We start from the raw sequence: 22880 nt of genomic DNA, 5'->3' as shown, positions 1-22880 counted from the left end.
CTCAGCGAATGCAGCTCACTCTCTCGCATGGGCCCAATTGCTGTTGCAGCTAGGTGCTGTGTGCAGCACTGGAGAAGGATCCTTTCTGTCCACTAAAGAGCCGTTTGCCTTCCTCTGTGGTGGTCGCCTTCCAGGGCCAGTGATGGCCACGCTCCTGAGCTAATGGTGCATCGTGGAGAAAGGGCAGGGGCTGCACCCAGGAGCAGGCTCATGGCCAGACACCCCTCTCTGCCGCCCCTTTCCCTGCAGGTGACTCACACACCCAGGAGGGGCACAGAGAAGGGACGGGAGAAGCAGCAGAGATTAAAGAACACCTGAGAGAAGCCAGGAGCAACAGCTTTATTTCTGAAAAGGGCTTCATTGTAAGAAAGGAAGCCAGCCCCTGCCCCCTCTTTAGCTGGCCTACACCGAAATAGCCTCTCACATGCGAGGAGCACGGAGCCGCAGGAACAAATTCAAAAGAGAAAAACGTTTCACTTTGCCTGCCTGGAACAGACAGAAGGGGGTGCTGGTGTCACCAGGACAACCCTGCTTCCCTCGGCCCAGGCTGAGCCCCCTGTGTATCCAAGGGGTGTCCCTGGCGCCCTGAAGGGAGTGTGGGGTTGGGGTGTCCCCATCCTTCAGGAGCTGATCTAAGCCTCTCAGCAGGGAAGGTCTATGCTCCCCTTTCCCCTGTCCCCCCAGGATCTGCTGAAAGGGAGCGCCCACAGCTACCAGCTCAGTGCACATCTGGCAACCTGCACCCAGGGACTCCCTCAGCCTGCAGGTCACAAACACACAGTGCCCTGGTTGCCTGTGAGGGGAGCGGGGTGGAAGAGAAATAAAGAAATTATTGAAGGTGTGAGAGGAGGACAGAGCACAGGACAGGGAGGGAAGGGGGTGAGAGCAATTGGGAGCTGAGCGGGGAGGGCTACATCATGACACCTGCATGTGAGATACATTCCCACCGATCCTCCAGATCCCACTGTGATGCAGACCCTCCCGTCTCACATTTGGGTTTTGTCTTCAGCAAATCCCTATTTACAGGCTGGCAGCGGCAGCCCTGGCCCCATTCAAAGCACGGGGGACATGGGCTCTGCACAAACACACCCATGGACTCGGAATGGGAATGGGGTGGAGGAAGAGGGGAGTGGCTCTTGGACACACACGTATGGCCAGGTGCTATTTATAAGAGAATGGTCCTTCAGTTCCAGAACTTGCCTCCAACCGCTATACATGGTGGTCGGCACTCACTCACAGGGCATAAATCAAGAGCCAGTCTCCTGTGTGCTCCCTGCAGAGTCCCTGCCATTGCCAGCTACTGCACACTCACCCAGGTGGCACCTCAGGAAGCCAAGGCCCGGGACACCCACGAGAGACAGAACCCCAGTTCAGGGCCTCTGGGGACCAAAACTGAAGCAACCCAAACACCTCCACGTTGGCTGCAGCGGGAACACATGCTCCTGGCCATGTGAGGCTAGTGGTCTGCACACCCACATGCTCACACACACATTTTCCACGGGCACAAAGCGCGAACCCGTGAGGGCTCACAATTAAAGACACAAAGCAGAGAAGTCCAGACTGGAATGTTGCATCCGGGCAGAACACAGACCAAATCCCAGCCGCGCAAGGCCCTGAGACCCAGGAAGCACCAGACACATTAAAAAGCTTAGTCCATGCTGCCCAAAATTTAAGTGAGGTACATAAAACTCAGTGACACCAGAGGGGGCTTTGTAAAATTCATCCAACCAGGGACAATGATCTACCCCAGAGATAGGCTCAGATCCTCCGGGGCAAGGCTCTGACTTGGAATTCTGGTCTTCAGTGTAAATCCGAGGGTGCAAAATCTTGCCATGTGGCTTTGTGAGATTTCAGCTGTATCCTGGAAGCAGAAAATAGATCCCTCCCAATTCTGGATTTGATCCAGAACCTGAACCACGCTCGGAGGATTCAAATCCAACTCCTCACTCTTGGGAAGGGTTTGAATTGGAGTCTCTGGGTCTAGCCCATCTCTAATATCCAACCTTCTATAGCACATATAAAAACACTTCCTTCCATTGCACATTCAGCACTGCCAGGGAGTGAATGGATTTTCTACACAACTGCATCAGCCCTTTGAACTGGCCCTGGGGCAGACAAACCAGCCTAGATCAAATTAAAAATAAACCCAAACCTTCAGCTAAAACTCAACTTGTCCAAAACACTTGGTTAATGTTCCCCATTTTCACGTGGCCTCCAGGGGTGACAAAATGCCACGAGAGCCTGTCTCATCAAATCCCAGTCCAGCTTTGCAGATTCAAGGGTTTGGGATAGTTTGTAAAAGGTTGGGAAAAACATCCAAATCTGGGTGCATCTCCAAACCCAGCCTCCTCCCGTCACGCCCCAGTGCTTCTCAGCTGGCAGCTACGAATCCCAAGCAGGGGCCAATCTACTCTTCCAGTGGCCTCATGTAACACACGACAAGCTTGACCCTGCTCGCTGCTGAGGCCCCTAAACCTCAAGGGAAGGCACACAGAGCTACGGAAGAGGTTCTCGGCTCCTCACAGGATCAGGGCCTTGTTCCTCAGGTTCACCTTGGCTTAGACCAGGGGTCCCCAACACGGTGCCCATGAGCACCATGGCGCCTGCCGGGGCATTTTTCTGCACCCGCAGGACATCCCGCCGCCAAAATGTGTTGCCGTTTCTTGGCGGCATTTCGGCGGCGGCACTTACTGCTGCTTCTCGGTGGCGGGGTGTCTGGCGCCCGCCACAGTCTTCTGCATATTGCTATTCCCACAAGGTTGGGGACCACTGGCTTAGACCATCCCTATTCCTGCAGCAGGCCCATGCACTTTTCTGAAGCAAACGCTGACTATTTCATTTCTGCTGGTCTGGGACACAATCTGTAACATGGATAATTACAACCCAGACAAACAGAGCCCAGCCAGGAGGCCCTAGCAGAGGGGAGTTGGGGAGATTCCTGTTTAGGAATAAGTGCAATTCAACTTGTGCTTAGTATGGGCGGTTCAAAACCAGCGTTATGGCTGTTACGGATGGTGGTTGACACCCCTGGTCCCAGAGTCTGCACATTTCCAGCATCCCCTCTGCAGGGGCTGGGGTCCTGCTGGCAATAAGACCCCGCTGCAGCGGGGAGCTGGATTAGCAAGAGGCAGTTTCAAGGCTGCTGAAGTCCGAGGCGCAGTTGGAACAGGTGGTAACAAGGTGCATGGGGGGAGAGGGAGCAGTGCATGCCAGCCTCACCAAGGGCCCACAAGGGCACTAGGAAGCATGCATGGTGATAGTCCTGCTCCTGAAGGCACCAATGGAGAGAGCGCTGGTTGGCTGAAGGGCGGGGTGGTCAGGCGTGATGGGCTCCATTCTTGCCAGTGTCACCAGAGGGGACTCGTGAAACAAAAGGGCACCAGGCAGGGCCCTCCCACACCTTCCCCTGGCAGGGCTCATGGACACGGGGCAGCTCAGCTGGGACAGCAGAAGCAGCAATTCAGGCTTCAGGGACCTGTCTACACTAGAGACAATGGCTGAAGCTGCCGCCCCCTCCCCCATTCCTAACACTGAGACATACCCACCGCTTAGCAACACTGGGGTCTGGCAAATCCGTCTTGCTGTCTGCCAGCGCCAATACACACCTCAGCTGCTTTGCGCTACTGGCAGGGCAGGACGGGGCCCTGAGTGTAAATGACAATCAGGCCCATGTCGCATAACCCCCTACTCAGAGCGACTGCACAATCTGGTGGGGCCTTTTCTACACGGGGGCTCCTAACACAGCTAGTGCCAGAGAACCAGAGCTACTGATGGGTAGTAAACTGTCCCTAGCATAGATAAGACCCCGGCCTGGCTTTTCACCAGTGCCCTGAGGAATCTCATCTGGCCACAGGGGATTGTCCCCAAAGCAGTCTGGACAGGGCTGTCGGCAGTGCCTCCCTTCAATCTAATACCTGGCTCTCCTATTAGCATGGGAAGGAAGCAGGCGACCTCACTGTTGCTTTGCAGCTGGGAGGAGACTACAGTGAGGTTAGGTGGATGGTCGGGGCCACTGTTTTATATGGAAGCCAGGCATGCAGCCAGAAATCACAGGAGGAGGAGGCAGGGACATCAGCTAACAGTCCTGGCAGGCTCCCGTGGGGACGAGGGGCAGCCAATGCCTGGCAGTTTTTATGGATATCGTAGATTCCACTTACGAGTAATCCTGATGCTAACAACTTCTGGTTAATAGTAGTGCTTGGCCAGCTGATCCTGCCCCCTTGACTGTAATGTTAATGGCATTCGCACACTGCCAGTGGCCTGCTGCTTACTGACAGCTTGGCCACGGCTGCAGGGAGGTTTGCAGGGCTGCACAGGAAGGAAGCGCTGGGGTTGCAAGGTACCTTTCCCTGCACTCTCCAGGCTGTGTCCTGCCCTGGCACCAAGGACCCCGCCAACATACCCCAACACTTCTTTCCCTAGCAGCAGCCCCATGCACCTGCCTCCTGCTCACTGGTAACTTGAGATAATGGCAACCAAGAGGTTGCTAATCAGCAGAATCCACTGTCATTTCTAAGGTGCTTCTGACTTCCGTAGGGAGAGGTTGGCATGTCGGCCTCCTTCCCCAGCCTGGCTCCAGTGGAGGGTGCTTGGAGGAGCATCACCCACCAGGACAGATGAGGGGTGGCTGAGCAGCGCCGCCAACGCAGTCCGGTGCAGCGCATCTCCCCCAGGAAGCGGCACCCATGTGCTGGCTGGACCAGGATCCCTCCCTGAGTTGATGGCTGGAAAAGCAGAGCCCGTGCTGGAATGCTGAGAAGAGAGAGACGACCACAGGGTAATAGGGAGACGGCAGTCTCAGGCCGTCTGTGGCAGCAGGGAAGTCTGCAACCTCACAACGGGGCTTCCGCCGTCCAGCTCTCGAACCGATCTGGGGTCTCTTTTATTGGGGAGGGAGGGACCAACATTCTGAAGGACAACGGTAGAGTTCAGGTGTCTCAAGGCAGGTTAGGTGGGTTGCGTTGTCCCCAAGTCGTGGGGGAAGGAATTGGGGCTCTGCGTCCATCCGATGGGATTGGCCCAAGGGTAGCTATTACTCAGCATTGGCACGCTCCCTCAGTGCTGGCAGCGTCAGCATTTCCGGAGCGGATTTCTTCCGGGCCCTGTCCTTGGGGGCGCTGAGGAATTCTGGGGGGTCGCCGCTCAGTGGCGTGGAGGGGGCACTGGCAGGAGCGCTGTGAGTGGCCGAGGGCTGCCCCACCTCACTGATGGAAATGGAGGGCGTTACCCTGCCGATGATCTCGTTGGTGGCTTCCTGAGTTTCCCTCTCATACTGGCGCACTTCGTCCATCGTCATCTCTGACAAGAACAAAGAGAAAGAGAGTTCACAGGCCTGTCCCGGAGAGAGCAGAGTGGGTGGCCCCTGCACCCTTTGTTCTCCGAGTGCCAGGCAAAAACCAGCTTCTGCCTCCACAGCCAGAGTAACTAAGGGTGGCCTCTTCCTCTTAAGCCTCTGTCAAGTTGAGGGCCAGCTGTCCCATAAACCTGGGTTTGCTGAGGATAAGGCTGCCCAAAGTAATTTCTGCCATCTGTGGAACAATCCTGCTCCCTCTATCTCAGAGGTCCCCAAACTGTGGGGCGCGCCCCCTAACATTTGGGGGCACAGCTGGGGCCCAGGCCAGCCCCCACAGGGGGCAGGGAGGGAGCGCCAGCCAGTTCTGCTCCTGGCCCTGGCTGCCAGCCCCACGCCCGCCCCCAGTTGTGGCCCCAGCCTCGGCCCCCTTACCTCTGTCCTGGGGGAGCACAGATGGGGGGGGGCATGAGGTAAAGTTGGGGACCACTGTTCTATCTATCTATAACCCGACCTAAGCCCATCCCATCCCTCTGCACGTTTACACAGGGCCCATCACTGCTGTGGCTAAAACAGAGACTGGACGAGGCCAGGCAGAGCAAACTATGGCCCAAAAGGGCTGTAAAAGGGAGCCACAGCCAAGATATGGTGCTTGAAGCCCCCTCCTATTCCCCACAGGAGCGTGCCAGAGGGGCGCACTTTTCCAACCTAAGCAACAATCGTTTCCCTGAGGTCTCTGACTCGTCCCTAGTACGGCCCTCACCTTAAGAGAAGTTGCCCCACCAACACCTCCCCTCCCATGAAGCCGAGGGATGTGGGAGTGAGTCGACTCAGCTGGGACCACCACAGGGCAGCTCCTGTACATGGCTGGATCGACAGAGCCAGCAGGTGAACTGACTTGCTTCTTGCCTCTTGGGCAAGCCAGCTGCGTCAGGTCCAGCAACAGCCTGGGGACTGCCTGCGTACCTCTGCCATGGGCCAGGGCCCAGGTTTCCATTCTGGGCTGTTATTTTGTGGAACAGCAGGGGATGTGGGTGAGGGGCGAGGTGGACTGGGGAAGCTGGCACAGCCTCTGCTCTGCCCACTCTGCTGTCAGCCTCTGCCTCTTCCGTGAGTACTCACTAAATACTCACCTGACGGACACAAGTTAAGGGCTGGGCTGATCCAGACTCTCAGGAGACGCGCAAGGCACCTGTCTGGTACTGGGAAATCCATCTCGTTCACCAAGAGCTCCCAGTGCTCATTGGTCACATTTCTCTGGCTACATCCACCCAGCCCAGAAAAGCGAAGGGCAAGGGGACCCAAGCAAGCAGCTCTGAAAAAGCAGGTGGTCGTGCTGCATGCTCAGGATCCAGGACACCGGGGGCAGATGCCAATGGAAGAGACGGCATGAGCTGTGAATGGGAAACAGGACTCTGGTGCAGTTGTGAATGTGTCCCTCTGAAACCACTGTGCTGCCCTAGCTTCGGAGGGGGGTGGGGGGGACACCGTGTGTGTGTGTAATCTCAGGGGGACTGGGGTGTAGGTGTCTGCGTGCAATCTGCCTGGAGGTGAATACGTGTGTGTCTCCGTTCTCCATGGGGCTGGGATGTGGGAGGGGAACTCTGTGCCTAGTTTGCCAGCAGAGCGGAAGGAAAGCCCTGGCCTGATGAAGACATGGCAGCGTAACCAAACAACACAGGAAAGGAGGACAGTCTCACAGCCCCAAGCACCTGCTGCTCCCTCCCCACGGCTGCTAGGTCTGAGCGCTCCCTGCTCGCACATTTCTACGCCAACTTCCTGACGATCAGATCTAAAGAGAGCTGGCACAGGAGAGGGCCTGCCAGGCCACCTGGCTCCAACTCCTCACCCCACTTTAGCAGTGGGGGGCCCACAACAATGCGCACGCTCTCCAGACTGGCTGTGCTGCTGCCCGACAGCTGATTTCAGACTCACAATCGGGGAAGGAGCTGCTTCCATGCCATGCCCTACCACACGGGGTGGGGCTGGGAGGAAACCTGAACAACAAAGGCTGCAAGAACTGGAGAAAGAGAGAAACCAAAAAGGAACATACATACAAAAGAAAGTCCTGAGCGGGGTGGGTGGGAAGCTAGGGGTCCTGGCTTCCGAACTTTTGGTTTGTGGCCACTTGCATCTGAGTCTCGAAGGCGCGAACCTCTTCCAGGGACATGTCTGTAACAGGCAGAGACCCTCTCACTGCTCCGTTAGCAAGAAGAGCGCCTCCGGGGAGCTCCTCACACATCCAGCCCAGGGAGCCGCAATGGGGCCAGCTGGCTCAACAGCCAAGGCACTTCTCAGGAAGGGAACCCCCAGACAGTCACAAATGCATCCAGCTGGCTATCACTTGGGTCTCTATGCTGGATGTATGTACACACGCACACGCACCCCCCCCATCACTTTCGACTCCATTCTGGATGTGCATGCACACATGCACATACACCCCCTTACCCATCCCTTGTGCCTGCAGTCTGGATGTACACCCCACACACAATGCACGTCTCCCTTCTGAGTGTGCACGTGCAAACCCCCACCACTTGAGTATCCTCTGTCTTTGCATGCACACACACCCAAACACACACACACCCCCCCGTACCCATCACTTGTGTATCTATTCCGGATGTACACATACACATGTACCCATCACTTTTTCTCCACTCTGGATACACGCACACACACAAACACAAAATGCATGTCTCCATTCTGAGTGTGCACGCACACATCACTTGAGTCTCCAGTCTGTCTTTGCAGGCACCCCCTCCTCCCCCCCATGTACCCATCACTTGTGTCTCCATACTGGCTGCCCCCTCCCCCATCCTATACAGAAACCGCTGCACACTGCCCCTCCAGAAGATGCATGCATGCTTTCCCCAGTGCAATATCCCCTATATGAACACACACACAGTGCATTCAGGCCAGGGTCTGTCTGAAACAGACATAGTCAGACACCCTCTGCTATGTGCCCTGCACCTGTGCTCTGTGCACACAGCTTATAAAGTTTTGCTTGTAACGGCTGGGACCAAGGTGATGGTGGGAATGATGAGACTGTCTCCATCCCATGCATCTGTCACACTGGAATTCCAAGGGAGGCCATGTCACTGTCCCTCTTACGAGCATCTCCATCAGGCTGGCCAATGTGCTCAGGCCAGGCACCTCCTTAGCCAATGCCTCCCTCCTTCTCCACGAGGAACTCAGGACACACACACACACACAGAGTCTCTCTCTCTCTATGCACGAACACACACACACAGTCTCTCTCTCTCTGCTTGCCGCACACTCAGGCATTCTCAGCCACGTGCTCATGAAGAGCATAACACAGAGAACCCAGCACAAAGAAAGTCACAGAAACAATCATGCACAGGACAGAGACATTTGGACAGACTGCAACAGGCTACCACCAGGAAAGTGAGGAGAAGAAAGACCCTTCCCTTTCAAAGCACCTGCTTCACAAGAGGACACCCCTGTGCCCCCAAAGACCAGCCAATCCCATCCACATGATGGGAGGCAGCTCCACTCCACATCGCCCGGCAGCCAAGCTAAACTTCCTTTGCCAAACCTCAGGCTGACCCCAAGAGCTGCCGAAGAGCCCCCAGCCTCAGGGAGCCCCAGGAGCCAGATGGATGGCAGCCCTGGTGCCTTGCCTCTGCTGTGATCACCCAGGCTGTGAGCTGGAGAGATGGTGCCCTGTGTGGTCAGCGCAGTTGAGACCCAGCAAGAGCAGCAGACAGGGTCCGAGTTGTTAGTACTGTTACCCAGGAGACAGATCGGTAACCCAGCCCAGGAAGACTGAAGGGGAAGGAAAAGAAAGCACCAGCAAATTGCACAGCCATCGTTTCTCAGACTACACCTCTCTGCTAGGCAGAGACCTTGAACCACCAGCTCTGGCCAGTTAAAGCATCACCTTCCAAGCCCAGTGCAAACACTAGCAACCTCCGAGGGGCCCAACACACACCCCTCCCTCCCTGTGCAGTGGTTGAAGCATTTCTCCAGTCCCAGCCTCTCCCAGCAGGAGGCACTGTAGGGAATGGTGTGGGAGTACTGGCTATGGGGGAGTTCCCATGTCCTCCAATCCCAGCCACTCCCAGCAAGAGGAGCTGTACAGAACGGATAGGAGCTCTGAGAGTGGGGTGATTTCCTTCTGCCGGGACTTACGTAGGAACGCCAGCTGCGGGGCACTCCCAGGTCCTCTCCTAGCAGCAGTCGCCATAGGCAATGGCCTAGCAGCGCTGGCTGGGTGAGCTCACAGCTAGATCAGCCGCACTCTCTCCAAGTGGAAGTTCCTGTAGGGAACGGGGTAGAAGCTCTGGATAGAGATTTCCCACCTACTCCAGTCCTAATGTCTCTTCTACTGGTGTCACAGCCACTGCTCCCTTCCTGCTTTGTGTTTGCCTGGGTCATTGGGCTGCAGCTCATTCCGCTCCTGGGCTAGCCCTCCCCATCTCCTTACTGCAGGGGGTCTGCCCTCCCCTTCCCCACAGAGATCCCCTTGCACCAGCCTTGACCCCTGCCCCGACGGTGACACAATTCATCCAGCAACGTCCCCCATCTGCTCACCGAAGAGAGCGCCCTGCAGAGGGGCCTTTCTGGGGCCCTGATGCTGGCCAACTTGGAGGAGGCCAGGGAGTGACTGTCCGCAGGGCAGATACCCCAAAGACGCAGTGACAGGAATAGCTTCTTCTGCCAATTCCAAGAAGAGAGGGGTGCCGGCAGGCCCAGAGGGGAGGGAAGATCTAACTGGCTCTGGCTGCATGTGCTGGCTGTGGCACTCTCACTGGCAGGATTCCCTGGGAGTTTCCAAGAGAACTGGGGAGACGGCCTGGCTCAGCTAACTCAGAACCACTGGGTTGCTCCCCTTCTCAATACCTCTTCCCCTGCTGAGCACCAGGGGGCAGTACAGCCCAGCACACAGCAGCCCAGCGCTAGCACTGAGTTATGCTCCCTCCGTGCCCTGTCTGTCTGTCCAGACACAGCCCTCCCCTCGCTCCATTCCCGCCGCCGGGCGTCAAAGCCCACAAGCTTTCAGCACTGGGGGTGGAACACAGCTGTGTCTCTGCCAGCCCCGCCGAAGAGCAGCCCTCAGGTGTCAACCCACAGCTCCATCCCTGAGGTAGCCAGAGCCCGAAACGCAGAGTGGCTTGCAGGCTGGCAGAGGAAGCAGACCGGGGGGGTTCCAGAGTCTTCTGGCTGGGAGCAGAGGTTGGGCACGTCTCCACGTCTACCTGGGCACGTCTCCTGCTGTCCCACCCCAGTATCCCGAACATAACGCCAACCCCAGGTTAGCCCCCCAGCACCGCGTGGCTGTCGCCAGCTGGACATGCAGTGAAGGACTCTGGGGGCGGGGGATGTAAGAGGGGGGAGAGCAGTGCAGCTGTGCCAGCCAGAAGGGAAAGGGCTCGTGTGGGACTGGAAGGGAGGTGCAGGTGTGGGGGGCTCAGAAGTTGAGTCAGCGAAATGAAAAGCCCCAGCAGCAATGAGACTCAGAGGAAAAGCCAGGAAACGGTGGCATCAGCTGGAGTGTGGGGGGGAGGAGAAATTAGTGGGGTTAGCAAAGGGGACAGGACTCTGCCCCTTTGAGATGATCTCTAAAGCATTTTCGTGTTCAACGGTCACTGACACCCTGAAAGGGACAGCACCCCCTCGAGGGGGTTGGAGGAGCCCCCTGTCTCTGCTGCCTTATGCACCACAAATACGGCTTCCCAGCCCAAAGCAGTGACACTTCACAATCTACGGGGCCAAGTTCAGCCCTGGAGGAAGCGCCAACCTTCCCTGGGGCATGAGACGGGTCACATGCCTTTATCAGTGGGAGGGACTGACTCCCAGTCCAGCACTGGCAGTGACCCTGCCATGGGCAGCTCTGCTCCCAGCACCAGGAGAGTGCTCACACCGGTGCTTTGCCTGCATTAGATGGAGCCAGGAGCAGAGAGAGAGCGGGCACCTGGAAGGGCAGGTCTGGGGAGAGTGGGTTTGCCTTGGGAAGGGACGAACATTCTGATGGCTGGGCCCCATGTTCCAATGTGAACGGCCCCTTTCACTGTGGCAGGGAGGGGCTGCTGGGAAACCTTGGCATTGTAGCCCAGCCCAGACACAGGGCAAGGACCAGGGCTGGGGGGGCAGAAGGGACCAGGGCAGGAAGCTCCTGCATTCCGCTGCACCGTGGGTTTCATCTACTGCTCACTCACCGCACCACTCGTCTATCCAGGCGAAGGCTTGCCGGTGTCCTATCAACAGGATGTCCCGGATCACCTGCAACCACAGCACAGTTATACCCCAGCAGGCACTGCCAGGGCTCCCCCACCTCAGATCCCTCTGCTCTGAGCCCTGAGTCCCCCCCGCTCTGTCAGAGGTCGGCAGAGTCCTGGAACTGACGGCTTTGAATTAGCCCCGAAAGCTCCTCATGGCAGAGAGCAGGTGGCCCCTCCAGAGAGAAGAAGTATGGTCTGTCATGCTGAGCTCCTGCATGCAGCAGCAAGAGCCTGTGCCCTCTCTCAGTGCGCAGGGCTGGGGCAAGAGCCAGCATCCAGATACAATATGATACATGGTAAGAAATCTGTGGCCATGCAGGACTTCACAGCTGTCACTGTGCTGCGCAGCCCATGTCCACCTGGACCATAACTGCAACAGTGGCGACAAGACTCCCGCTCTCCTGCACCAAAAGCACAGGTCACTTGAGCTCAAGGATAATCTCCATTAAGGGTTAGCAGTATAGGGGCTATGACACACAATTGAGAGGTTTAGGTTCCATCTAGTAGCGGGCAGTGGTACCTCTGTATGTATGCTTGTGTACACACACACACACACACACACACACATAGAGGTACGCACACTCATTCTTTAACCAGCTCATTAAAACATAGCCACAGCCAGCACGGTCTACTAATAATCCCAGATCAGGTGCTAATGACTGCAGGGTTCTCAAGTCTTCACATGGGTTGGGCATGTGCTCATCTAGGTCTGGAGCTGCGGTGCTCTGGGGGTCTCTTCTGCCACCAGGCAATGAGCTGTGTGGGCCTGACCTCCCCTTGTCAGACAGGGACCCTGGCTGGAACATGGGAACGTTGGGATCTTGCTGCCTCTCTCCCCACAGCGCCTGGGGACCCAGAGGTCTTGTCTCATGGGAGGGGCAGAAGCACCCCGCCCACAATGCCAGACCACCATGCACGCACCTTGTGGACAAACTGCTCCACTCGTGTCTGCAGCCCCCACACCTCAAACTTGACCGTGACCAGTTTGTAGGAGCACATGATGGGCTTGGTGTGCTCCTGCCAACCTTCTCTCAGGGGCCCCCGGCCCGTCTTCACTGAGCTGAAGTACCTTGGGTCCTGCCGTGGAGAGGGACAGAGGGGGGCAGCTCAGCATGCCAAGTCTGGATGCCAATCACAACTAGAAAGGAACTAGTCCAACCCCATGGCCTGTGGGTGTTTCAATGCTCTATTTCATTCCAGCCCCAGAGTTGGTCTCCTCCCCACTTAGAATAGCTCATGGTTAATAGTGGTGGTCAAGAACATCTGGCCCAGGCCTCACTGATACCGGACCTCCCAGCTGAGGATGGGTGGATTTGAATGTATGAATGGGCAGGAATGTGGATAGGCAGGGGCAGGCAGACCTGGTAGGAGGGCCAAGGAGGCCACAGCAGGCCAGGTGGGAGAGCCGAGGAGCAGGTTTGTAGAGGATCAGGTCCGTAGCTGTCTGGTTGGGCAGGCGGGTGTGGGTACAGGGGTAGGCTGGCGGGTTGGTGTGAGGCCCTGTAAGTGTGTGTTCGGAGCAGTGACAAGGGTGGGTGGAAGCGTAAGGATGTGCTGGCAACACCTATGTGCATCCTGCCCACTCCCTGTTCTCCTCATGGGCTGGCATTACCTCTGGGCTCTGGTAATAGCGCTCAGGAATCTCATCAAAGGCGATATCCAGGAAGGTGACCTCATGATTGCCCAGGATTTTGTCACTGAGGAAGATCTGGGGGTGGAAGGGACAGGGTAAGAAACACATCCTCTTCAGCGGGCCCTGAGCACCCATCCACACCCACCCAGTGCCAACACAAGTTAGCAGGGAAATGGGCCCTAGAACTAGCTCTGTGATGGGCAAGAGCCATTGCCAGCTGGGAGGGCTCCTGAAAGCTCCTTGAAGATGACTGGAGGATAATTAACATGACTCCAATTTTTAGAAAAGGCTCCAGGGAATTACAGGACAATAAGCCTAACTTCAGTACCAGGAAAGTGCCTGAAACTATGGTAAAGAACAGAATTATCAGACACATAAATGAACACAATTTGTTGGGGAAAAGTCAACATGGCTTGTGTAAAAGGAAATCATGCCTCACCAGTCTATTAGAATTTTTGTGGAAGTCAACAAACATGTGGACAAGGACCCTCAACAAAGGCTCTTAAGCAAAGTAAACAGCCATGGGATAAGAGGGAAGGTACTCTCATGGATCAGTAACTGGTTAACAGATAGGACACAAAGTATAGGAATATATGGTCAGTTTTCAGAACGGAGAGAGGTAAACAGCGGTTCTTCCCAGGGAGCTGTACTGGGATCAGTGCTGTTCAACATATTCATAAATGGTTTGGAAAAAGGGGTAACCAGTGTGGTGGCAAAATTTGCAGATGATACAAAATTACTCAGGATAGTTAAGTCCAAAGCAGACTGCGAAGAGTTACAAAGGGATTTCACAAAACTGAGTGACTGGGCAACTAAATGGCAGATGAAATTCAATGTTGATAAATGCAAAGTAATGCGCATTGGCTAACATAATCCCAACTATACATACAAAATGATGAGGTCTAAATTAACTATTATCACTCAAGACAGAGATCTTGGCATCATTGTGGATAGTTCTCTGAAAACATCCACTCAATGTGCAGCAGCAGTCAAAAAAGCGAACAGAATGTTAGGAACCATTAGGAAAGGGATACGTAATAAGAGAGAAAATATCATAATGCCACTGTAGAAATCTATGGTACGTCCACATCTTGAATACTGTGGGCAGTTCTGGTTACCCCCATCTCAAAAAAAAAAAAAATCTTAGAATTGGAAAAGGTACAGACAGAGAAGGAAAACAAAAAGGATCAAGGGCATGGAACAGCTTCTGTATGAGGCAAGATTAAAAAGACTGTGAAAAGAGATGACTAAGGGGGGATGTGCTAGAGGTCTATAAAATCATGACTGGGGTGGAGAAAGTGAACAAGGAAGTGTTATTTACGCCTTCTCATAACACAAGAACCAGGGGTCACCCAATGAAATTAATGGGCAGCAGTTTAAAACAAACAAAAAGGAAGCACTTCTTCGCACAACGCACAATCAGCCTGTGGAACTTGTTGCCGGGGGATATTCTGAAGGTCAAAACTATAACGGGGTTTGACGAAGAACTAGATACGTTCCTGGAGGACAGGTCCATCAATGGCTACTAGCCAAGACAGTCAGGGATGCAACCTCATGCTCTGAGTGTCCCCAGCCTCTGATTGCGAGAAGCTGGGACTGGATGACAGGGGATGGATCACTTGATGATTACCTGTTCTCTGAAGCACCTGCATTGGCCACTGTCGGAGGACAGGAGCCTGGGGGGCTACATGGACCATTAGTCTGACCCAGCATGGCCATTTTTAATGTTCAGGCTCACTCAGAAGAGATGCTGCCAACAGAGTGATGCCTGGGGTCTGAGCGATGTCCTCAGTCACGTGTGGCATGCCCACACTGGCCCCAGGGAGCCTGCTGCCTAGGCAATTGGACCGGAGGCTCTGGCCTCCTCTGGGAGAAGCCATATGCCCCCCGGGCATACACAGGAGCCCAAACACACCTAGTGGAAGGTCACTGGAGTGGTGCGGGGCTGCATACCACTGCCCCATGCAATAGGGAAAGAAGCCTGAGGGCCTCACCCCAAAGCGTCCCCTTCAGCACCCCAGCCAGAGGCACTGGGCAGGTCTGGGCTAGGGATGGCTGGTTCCAATGGAGTTCAGCAAATATGGTAGAGGAGTGGCAGAGTGTGTGGAGTGCGTGTTGGAGCCACTTACATTCGTGTTGTCTCCGCAGTTGTCCTCGTACTTGGTCTCAATGTAAATGGAGAACTTTGGCAGGAAGGAGCACTGCAGAGAGAGGGACAGGCCGTTACAAGCCAGCCTGGAGAACGGCACCCGACGCTAGCTAGGCCAGCCCAGGGTCGAGTTCTCCTCTCCGTTGATGGCCCCCAGCGAACCCCATGTCAGACCCACTTATCATCAGAGGCTCTCATCAGATTGCTTGTCGGGGCAATTCAGCGCTGGTGCCAGCTTGCTAGCCCAGGCCACTAAAGCCCCCTATCTACCCAGGCACAGCATGGGCAGTGCCGCCTCCCTACCAGCTCATTGGCCTGCTTGTGTCTGCCCTGGAGGGAACCGATGTAGGGAGGAGAGGGTTAGCGCAGCCTCATCGCAGTCTCCCTGCGCCCTGGGAGTGAATGATGCTGGAGGCAGAACCACCCTGAGTTGCCCCCAGGTCAGGGACTGGCCAGATGGTGGGGCGGGGCCAGCCGTGGGGCCATCTACCCCAGGCGCACTGTAAGCATGATAGATGGAGAAAGGGAGCGGAGGGGACTGAGTCTAGCTGTACAAGAGGGGCTGGTGCTTTAGCCTCTGAACTACCAGCCAGGAAAATAATGGGGCTGCTCTGAATTCACTCTCCTGCACACACATCCCCCGCCCCCCAGCCATGCCTAGCAATGCAGCAGGGCCATGCCAACCAGCAGCTCCAGTGGCGAGCCCCGTAGGGGTGCTGGGATCAGTATAATGTCAAGTCACTGTTCTTACCGTGTACTCTGTGCCGACAGCACGGCGATCACAGGGTCCGGCAGTGCAGGAGAGCAGGGCGCCAGGGAGAAAGACGAGAGAGATGAGACCGATGAACGGCTGCCGGGTCTTCATGCAACCAAGTGTCACTTTGTGACTCAGTCCAGCCAAACAATGAGACAGCTCCCCAAGCGGGGGAGTAAGGCACCCCTGCTGCCACTCCCTATGCCAGCAGAGTTACTGCAGGGAGGATCTGTGGGGGATCTGCCCAAGCAGACAGACCGACTGTACCAGAGCTGGGATTCGAACATGGGGCTCCTGGCTCCCAGCACCACACTCAGACCACTAGGAAACTCTGCCTTGCTTAGTGACACAAGGTGTGATGAGCTGATCCTCCCAAGAGGGGAGTTTGGCTCCATCAGAATTGCACAATGCAGGGGAAGGGAAGGGGGGAGCAGCTTTTCTCTTCAGGCCTAGAAACAAACCCCACTCCCCAAGGGGAGACTCCCAGTCCTACTGGAAAGATCCCTGCTCCCCAGGGGGAAGGACCTCCTAACTCCACCAGAGAGACCCTCCTACTCCTGGAGCAAAGAACCCTTAATCCAGCTCGAGAGCCCCCTGCTCCCTGGGCAAAGGACCTCCACCCCACCAGAGAGACCCCCTGCTTCCGGGGCGGAGTCCCCACTGCCAATGCAGAGAGTTGTCAAACCCTCTAAAACCCTCATGAAATTGACTCCTGAACTTCAAAAATCAAGGATAATATGCTGGCGATGATGAATGGGGCTGGGTTTCAGCATGTCCTTTTTTGCCTCACCCTTGCGTGCCTCACTCAGCGTGCTGCTGGGAGGGGAAGCAGCTTGCTCTGTGTGGAGCGGGGAATTCAGGCCCAATGTCTGTGGGCAGAGGACACAGACGCTGCTGGCACTCAGCACTGCTAGGGGCCTGACTGGTTGGATTCCCCTCCATGCTGTTCTAGAGCAGATTATTGTCCAGCATTTCCAGTAAACAACAAGCCTGGATTTTGCTGAGGGAGGTATCTGAGGTGCAGCTGGCTGGGCTATGCGGGAGGCCCTGGATGAGGACCTGGCACTGTCATACTGTGCAGAATCCTACAGGTTGGGCATGGGTCACTGGGAATCCCTGGGCACACAGCTGGATGCTGGAACGGCCCCATCCAAAGGCGGCGAGGGCTGCTGTGCAGGATCCGGCCTGGCATGACAACCCTCGTCCCTTTCAGCAGGAGAAGAGCGCCCCCTATGGAGGGCTCAGGCAGCTGCTGGCAAGCCAGGGCAGCGAGGACCCTGCGGGAGGTTCCACATTCATCTGCTCTGGCTGAGGACTCGCTCCCTGCACTCCTAGCTCTGCAGTGGCCCGGCAGGACTCTTTGTGCTCGGCTTTCTCTGCTGGCAGCATGTGGGGGGGAGCCGCCAGCAGCCCAGCCATGGGACGGCTCAAGCAAGGCTTAGTCCTGCAGTGGAGATGGGACCAGGGACAGCTAACACATGGTCTAGGCCTGTCCACACTGCAACACAAAGCCCTGTGTGTGTGTTTGGAGTGGGGAGGACAGATGACTGGGTCCCCCAACCTGGTATGAAGGACTTTGAATCCCTGTCTCAGGAGGCCAGAGGGCGCAGGGAGAATAGCTTTGTATTTATTGATGTGCCCAACAATGGGAGGATCTGGGCCTGGGCCTGCTGTCCCCTATGCCGGTGTGAGTCGGGAGTCACTCCCCTGTCAGACCGGTGCCGGTGGGAGAAGCAGCTGGAGGACGGGGAGGAGGAGAACAATGGGGTCTCTCAGCATGCCCAGAGAGCAGTGGCTGAGTGGGGGGCAGGGTTGGGGGCCTCTTACCTGTAATGGTGTAGGGATAATAGTTCCAGGCCTTCTCTGTGATGTAGAATATCCGGGGTGTCACTGCGCGGGCCCAGCTGGGCAGCTTGCTGCAGGGGAAGAGAAGAGCAGAGCAGAGCGGGGGGCTCTTGTTAGCACACAGAGCTCGGCTGGTTTTCAGCCCTCTAGACCGACAGCCCTGGGCCTGAACTCCTCTGCTCGCCCCCACAGCAGGTTCAGCACAATCCCTGCCAAATGCACCTCAGTGCTGACCTGCAGGGGCCACCCCTGGGGGAGAGAGGGGCTGCACCCACCTTGTGGGACCCAGCTAGCCCTCACTGCCCTGAGCCCAGGCTTGAGCTCCTCACACCTTTCCAGTCCTGCAGCCCCCGAACCAGCCAGCGGCTTCCCAGCTCCATATGCGCCAAGCTAGGAGACACTGTGCTTCCCAGCTGTCCCCCCTACACAGTATTACACTCCCCAGTGGGTCCACTGCCATGCTCCCCAGCCAGCCTGCACCCCTCCAACGCCATCCAGCCCCCCACAGCCCCACGCCCTCCCAGCTCACCCACCTGGGCCCAGCCTCTCATGCATTCCTCCCCCTCCAGGGAACACAGTTTTGGCTCCTGCTCCCACCAAAGCAAAGGCAGCTGGGCCCTTGATTTCAAGGGGAGCCAGCTCAGGCCCCTGCTCCCAACGACTGCTTTTGCCAAGTGTTTCCCCCCAGGCACTGGAAGCACAGGCCCCGCAGTGTTGGGGCAAGGGACCCAGTGTATGTGTGCCCTGGGGGGGAGATGACTGTCGCTGGGCTGGGCAAGGAGCCTCCGCTCACAGGCAGAGCTGCAGCAGCCGGGGCTGGAAATGAAGAGTCAGCTCACGCCAGCTCGCCGTGACACCTCATCTCTCCCTCCTCATTGGAGGAGAGCTGGAGGGGGGGGGAGAGGGAGAGATGAGGTGTGGTTTGATTAATTTTCAGCCTCTATAAATAGCATCCCCAAGAGGGGAATCGTGAGCACCTCGGCTAAAAATACCCTGTCTAGCACCGGCAGCTCTCTCTGTGGGTAAGCAGCTGATCAATGCGCTGCGAGGAGACGGAGCAGTCCAGCCAGGGCTGTCTCACATAGCCAAGCTGTCCATCGCCTCCCTCCGTCTATTGAGGGGGCCAGGGCACAAGGCCAGTTCACAGGCATCGGTGCTCTTCTCCAATCTATTCGCAATTGCTGACGGATCAGCAAGGGGAAAGCCAGAGGGTTTTGCCGCAGCAAATGGAAGAGAAAACCAAGGATGGGAAAGAGACAAAAGCCAGGGGAAGGGGCAGTGAGAGTGAGCGTCAGTGAAACACAGAGACAAAGGCCCACTCAGCTAACCCAGGCCAAGCACCCCGGTATCAGACAACTAAGCACTATAGTGTAGGCAGAACCCATCTGAGTCCTTGTAACGGGGCTAAAGCCACGGACAGCCCTGGGTCTCAGCTTGTTTAAAGAGTCCTGTCTACACTACAGTTTGCAGTGGTCACGTAATTGGGTTCTCCAACTCAGCTGTAGGGATGCCCTGAGAAAGACAGAGAATCCTGGACCAACCCTAGGACTCTGTGCCCATAAAATACTTTGGTGACTCTGCTGGAGTCCCTGCAGTCCCTCTATGGGTCTGACATGGCCCCTGGAGTCAATGCGAGCTCTGTATGTGGCAAGATCAGGCTGTGGGGCTATAACGAGCCGGACACACAGATCTTTAGTGTTGCACTGCCACTGGGTGGGAGGACAGGCTCTGCCTTCCTCGGCTCCCTCAGTAGTGCCCATTTTTCTCTCCTGCTTCATCCAATGCCAAAAGGCTTGGGCCACGTTTTCAGAGCTGGGCACCTCAAACTCAGCTTCTCAATCCATGTTCAGGCACCTAAACAAGTGCCGCCTGCACAGAGGTGCCCAGCCACTGCACCCTCCATTTCCCTGCAAGAGCTCAGCACCTCTGTAAATCAGATCACTGATCTTGGCACCTACAGTCCCCGTTCTGCAAATGCCGGTGAGGAGTCCCACTGCTTTCCAAGGGACAGGAGGTAAGCCTAAGGGTGTGGACAGGTGGGTCCCTTTTGCGGAATCGAGGCCTGTATATGGGAACGTTAGTCACCCAACTTTGGAAATTGGGCATAACTGACTAGCCCAAACAGTGACACCGTTGCAAGAAAACTGAGCTCTCCTGTACTCCCAGTTCTAAGTGTTGTGGGTTGGCTTAACCCTTTACATTGTCAGGTGTGAGCATGAGCCTCCACCACCCCTCATTGAAGACAGCTGTAAGAGACAGCTGAGCAGACTCACCTAAGACAAAGGGGGTACGAGAGCCCACCCTAACAATTTGAACTACGAAGGCACAGGGGTCCCCAGGGTGTTGCCTTGGGAGCGGGGTGTGTGTGTGAGAGAAAGAGACTAATAAGAAGGGGCAAAAGACACACACAGCCTGGAGGCATGGGGCTGTAAGCAAAGATACGATCTTCTGTTCTTTTGGCTCCTCCTGCATTCAGGGAAACAGGACTTCGTATGTTTCTTGGAAACAAACAAAATTGCTTAACACTACCAGACTCCATCATCAATTTTTCCCCCCAACTGGAAAAGACTACAAGACCCGAATTCTGGCTAGCCCTCGGGTCAAAAAAGGGAACACAAGCTTGAAGCAGATTATCTCTTCCCCCCTTAGCTGAATGAGAACCTCAAAGTGAAACTGACCAAAACTGACTAACCCAGTTTTCCAGCTCCTGAGGAGTGCTATGCAAAAAGGGAACAGCCAGTGACAGTGATGACAGGCACATGAGGTTTCTAAAGCTCTTTCCATTCTAATCACAACTGTTAATACTTCAATAAGGAGCTACTTTAAAATATAAGAGCTGGCCCTTAAAACCTTGCCATTGTTACCTTAGCTAAATAGTGGCTGAGTTATTTCCTTGTAGTTCCCTATGAGTCATAGGGAATAGCTTGAATACTGCAAATATTGAGCTGATCTATTGGCAAATACTTATTTAGCTTTCCAAGGCAATTGGCAAAGCTCAGTGCAGCAGCATGGTAGGGTTTTTAACCTGCTGGTGTGCTTTTAATAACAGGTATTTTGCAGCAAGGCTGGACTAGGTGGCAGCACTGAGCTCGCTAGCAAGCTGTCTGCATTTTTCATTCTGGAGCGGCCCCCCAGAGTCATCTCCTGTCTCAGCAATAAGGGCTCAGAGAGAGAGATTGCAACTCTCTCCAGAGTCATGGGCAGACTGACACCTTACGAGAACAGGGAAGACATGTTCAGCCCCAGGGAGGCTCGTGACTAAATACAAACTGAAAGGAGCGCTAGGTGTGAGCAGGCCAGATGCAAATTGCTCCATTTGGCAGGTACCAAGGAGTAAGCTGATCACTGTGCTGCTAGATAGCATGCAACCAGCGTGGGGGTTGGCTGAAACATCAACTACTGGCTACTGCCAGAAGTCAGACACCAGGCGAGATGGACCAACAGTCTGATCAGGTATATGGCCCCAGCGTCTGGCCAGGCTTTGAAAAGGATTTCTAACCAGAAAGCATTTAGAATGTGGGGGGCAGGGAACTTGCCTCCTGACAGCTCTAAGGAGTGCCCTGCACATGGCTGGTGCACTCAGCACATTATCATCATTTAGCTTGCGCGAACAGGATAGAACCCATCACGCTGGGGCGATCCCTGCACAAGCCCCTCCTCACAACCAACACCCTCCCCACAGGGCTGTAGTCTGACTTCCAAACTCTGAGCCAGCCTGGGGCGTTCTCCCTAGAGCTCTCTATGGTGCATCAGTTGACTGACACCGTTTTCCTTCTTGAGCAGGGCTGCTAGACAGAGCCTTTGCTCCTTCCAGACTCACTGGATCTTTGGGGCAAAAGGTTACGGTGTGTGAGGAGGGAAAGGGGGTCAGAAAACAGCCTGACCGCCTTCTCTGCCATATGGGGTGTGACACAGACCTACCCAGGTAGGTATATTACCCCATCTTCTCTGTGTTTCACCGAAGGAGATGAAAGCTAAGAACTAGCTGATTGTCATGGTTACTGCAAGGGGGTTGAACAGGACTAATAGGTTAAGAGATATGCAAAATATAGACTATTAGGTTGCAAAGTGAGTCTTGTCTCCTGAGCTGAGGTGGGGTCTCAGGGCAGACGTAATGGAGATCCCTCCAAGAAGACAGCAATGTGTTTACTGTGGCCCAGGTGGAGACTTGGGCATTTACAAAAACAAAGGAACTGCAGGAGGGTGCTCTGAAGACGTAGGGCCCTGGGCTAAGAGACAATAGCATGTGAGTATAGAGGAGCAGAAGAATTGGTGGTGGGGTGAGCTGGGGTATCCTTTACAGAGGAGAAATTCTGCCAGAGGGGCTGTCTCATGAAAGGTGGATTCCAACTTTCTGAACTGGACAAGCATTGCAAAGACTAACCATTGGGTGAAAAATACCTTAGATGGGAAAGTAACCTGGGAATAAGTACAGGCTATCGAGTGGGGTTCATGTTTCTCTTTTACTGGTAACCTTTTGTTTCCAAACCCTTTGACTTGCTTTTATTTGAATCTCTGTCTCCAGCTCTGTTTGGTTTTACTGCAGACTGGCGAGGGGCCTTGTGCAAACTTTGCGAAGGTGAAACCCATAAATGGGGGGACCCTGCTTCCCGGAGGCAGTGGTTCGGTGCACACTGCAGGTGTCCAGAAGACCAGGGACTGGGCACTCATGTGTAACCCAGCGGGGTGTGTCCATTACTAGCGCGCAGAATGGGAGAGCGCAGCTCCTGGAGCCCAGAGTGGAGCGCTGGTGTTGCCAGCAGCCGGTGGCTGAGGATGGGGTGTTTCCCCCCAGTGGGGAGAGACAGGGCTCCCTCCCTGGGAGCAGATGGTCGTTATTCACTCTGGACCCCTTGGGAAATGTGCTCTCAACTGCAGCCATTGGCCCTGCCACCACTAACTATGGGGCTGACTTCTGCCTCCTGACCACCCCCTGCTTGAGGACACACTGCAGTTGGGAAGGCAGTAAC

At 55.4% G+C, this 22880-nt stretch overlaps 1 protein-coding gene across 1 annotated transcript in view; it reads right to left on the bottom strand.

Annotated features, from left to right (window-relative positions):
- Positions 1–324: 324 nt before the first annotated feature.
- Positions 325–22880, bottom strand: part of LOC125643752 (cytoplasmic phosphatidylinositol transfer protein 1) — a 44032-nt gene continuing 21476 nt past the window's right edge. The window contains exons 4-10 of the mRNA XM_048866865.2: positions 17893–17981; positions 16063–16070; positions 15292–15363; positions 13142–13237; positions 12451–12606; positions 11467–11530; positions 325–5298 (exon numbers count right to left, since the gene is read on the bottom strand). Coding sequence (XP_048722822.1) covers positions 5033–5298; positions 11467–11530; positions 12451–12606; positions 13142–13237; positions 15292–15363; positions 16063–16070; positions 17893–17981 — 751 coding nt within the window. The 3' untranslated portion in view covers positions 325–5032. The remainder of the gene's footprint in view (positions 5299–11466; positions 11531–12450; positions 12607–13141; positions 13238–15291; positions 15364–16062; positions 16071–17892; positions 17982–22880) is intronic.

This window comes from Caretta caretta, chromosome 10 (genome assembly GCF_965140235.1).
Source record: "Caretta caretta isolate rCarCar2 chromosome 10, rCarCar1.hap1, whole genome shotgun sequence".
Classification (NCBI taxonomy): domain Eukaryota; kingdom Metazoa; phylum Chordata; order Testudines; family Cheloniidae; genus Caretta; species Caretta caretta.
The sequence above is the reverse complement of the archived record's forward strand: the minus strand, read 5'-3'. Positions and strand labels throughout refer to the sequence as shown.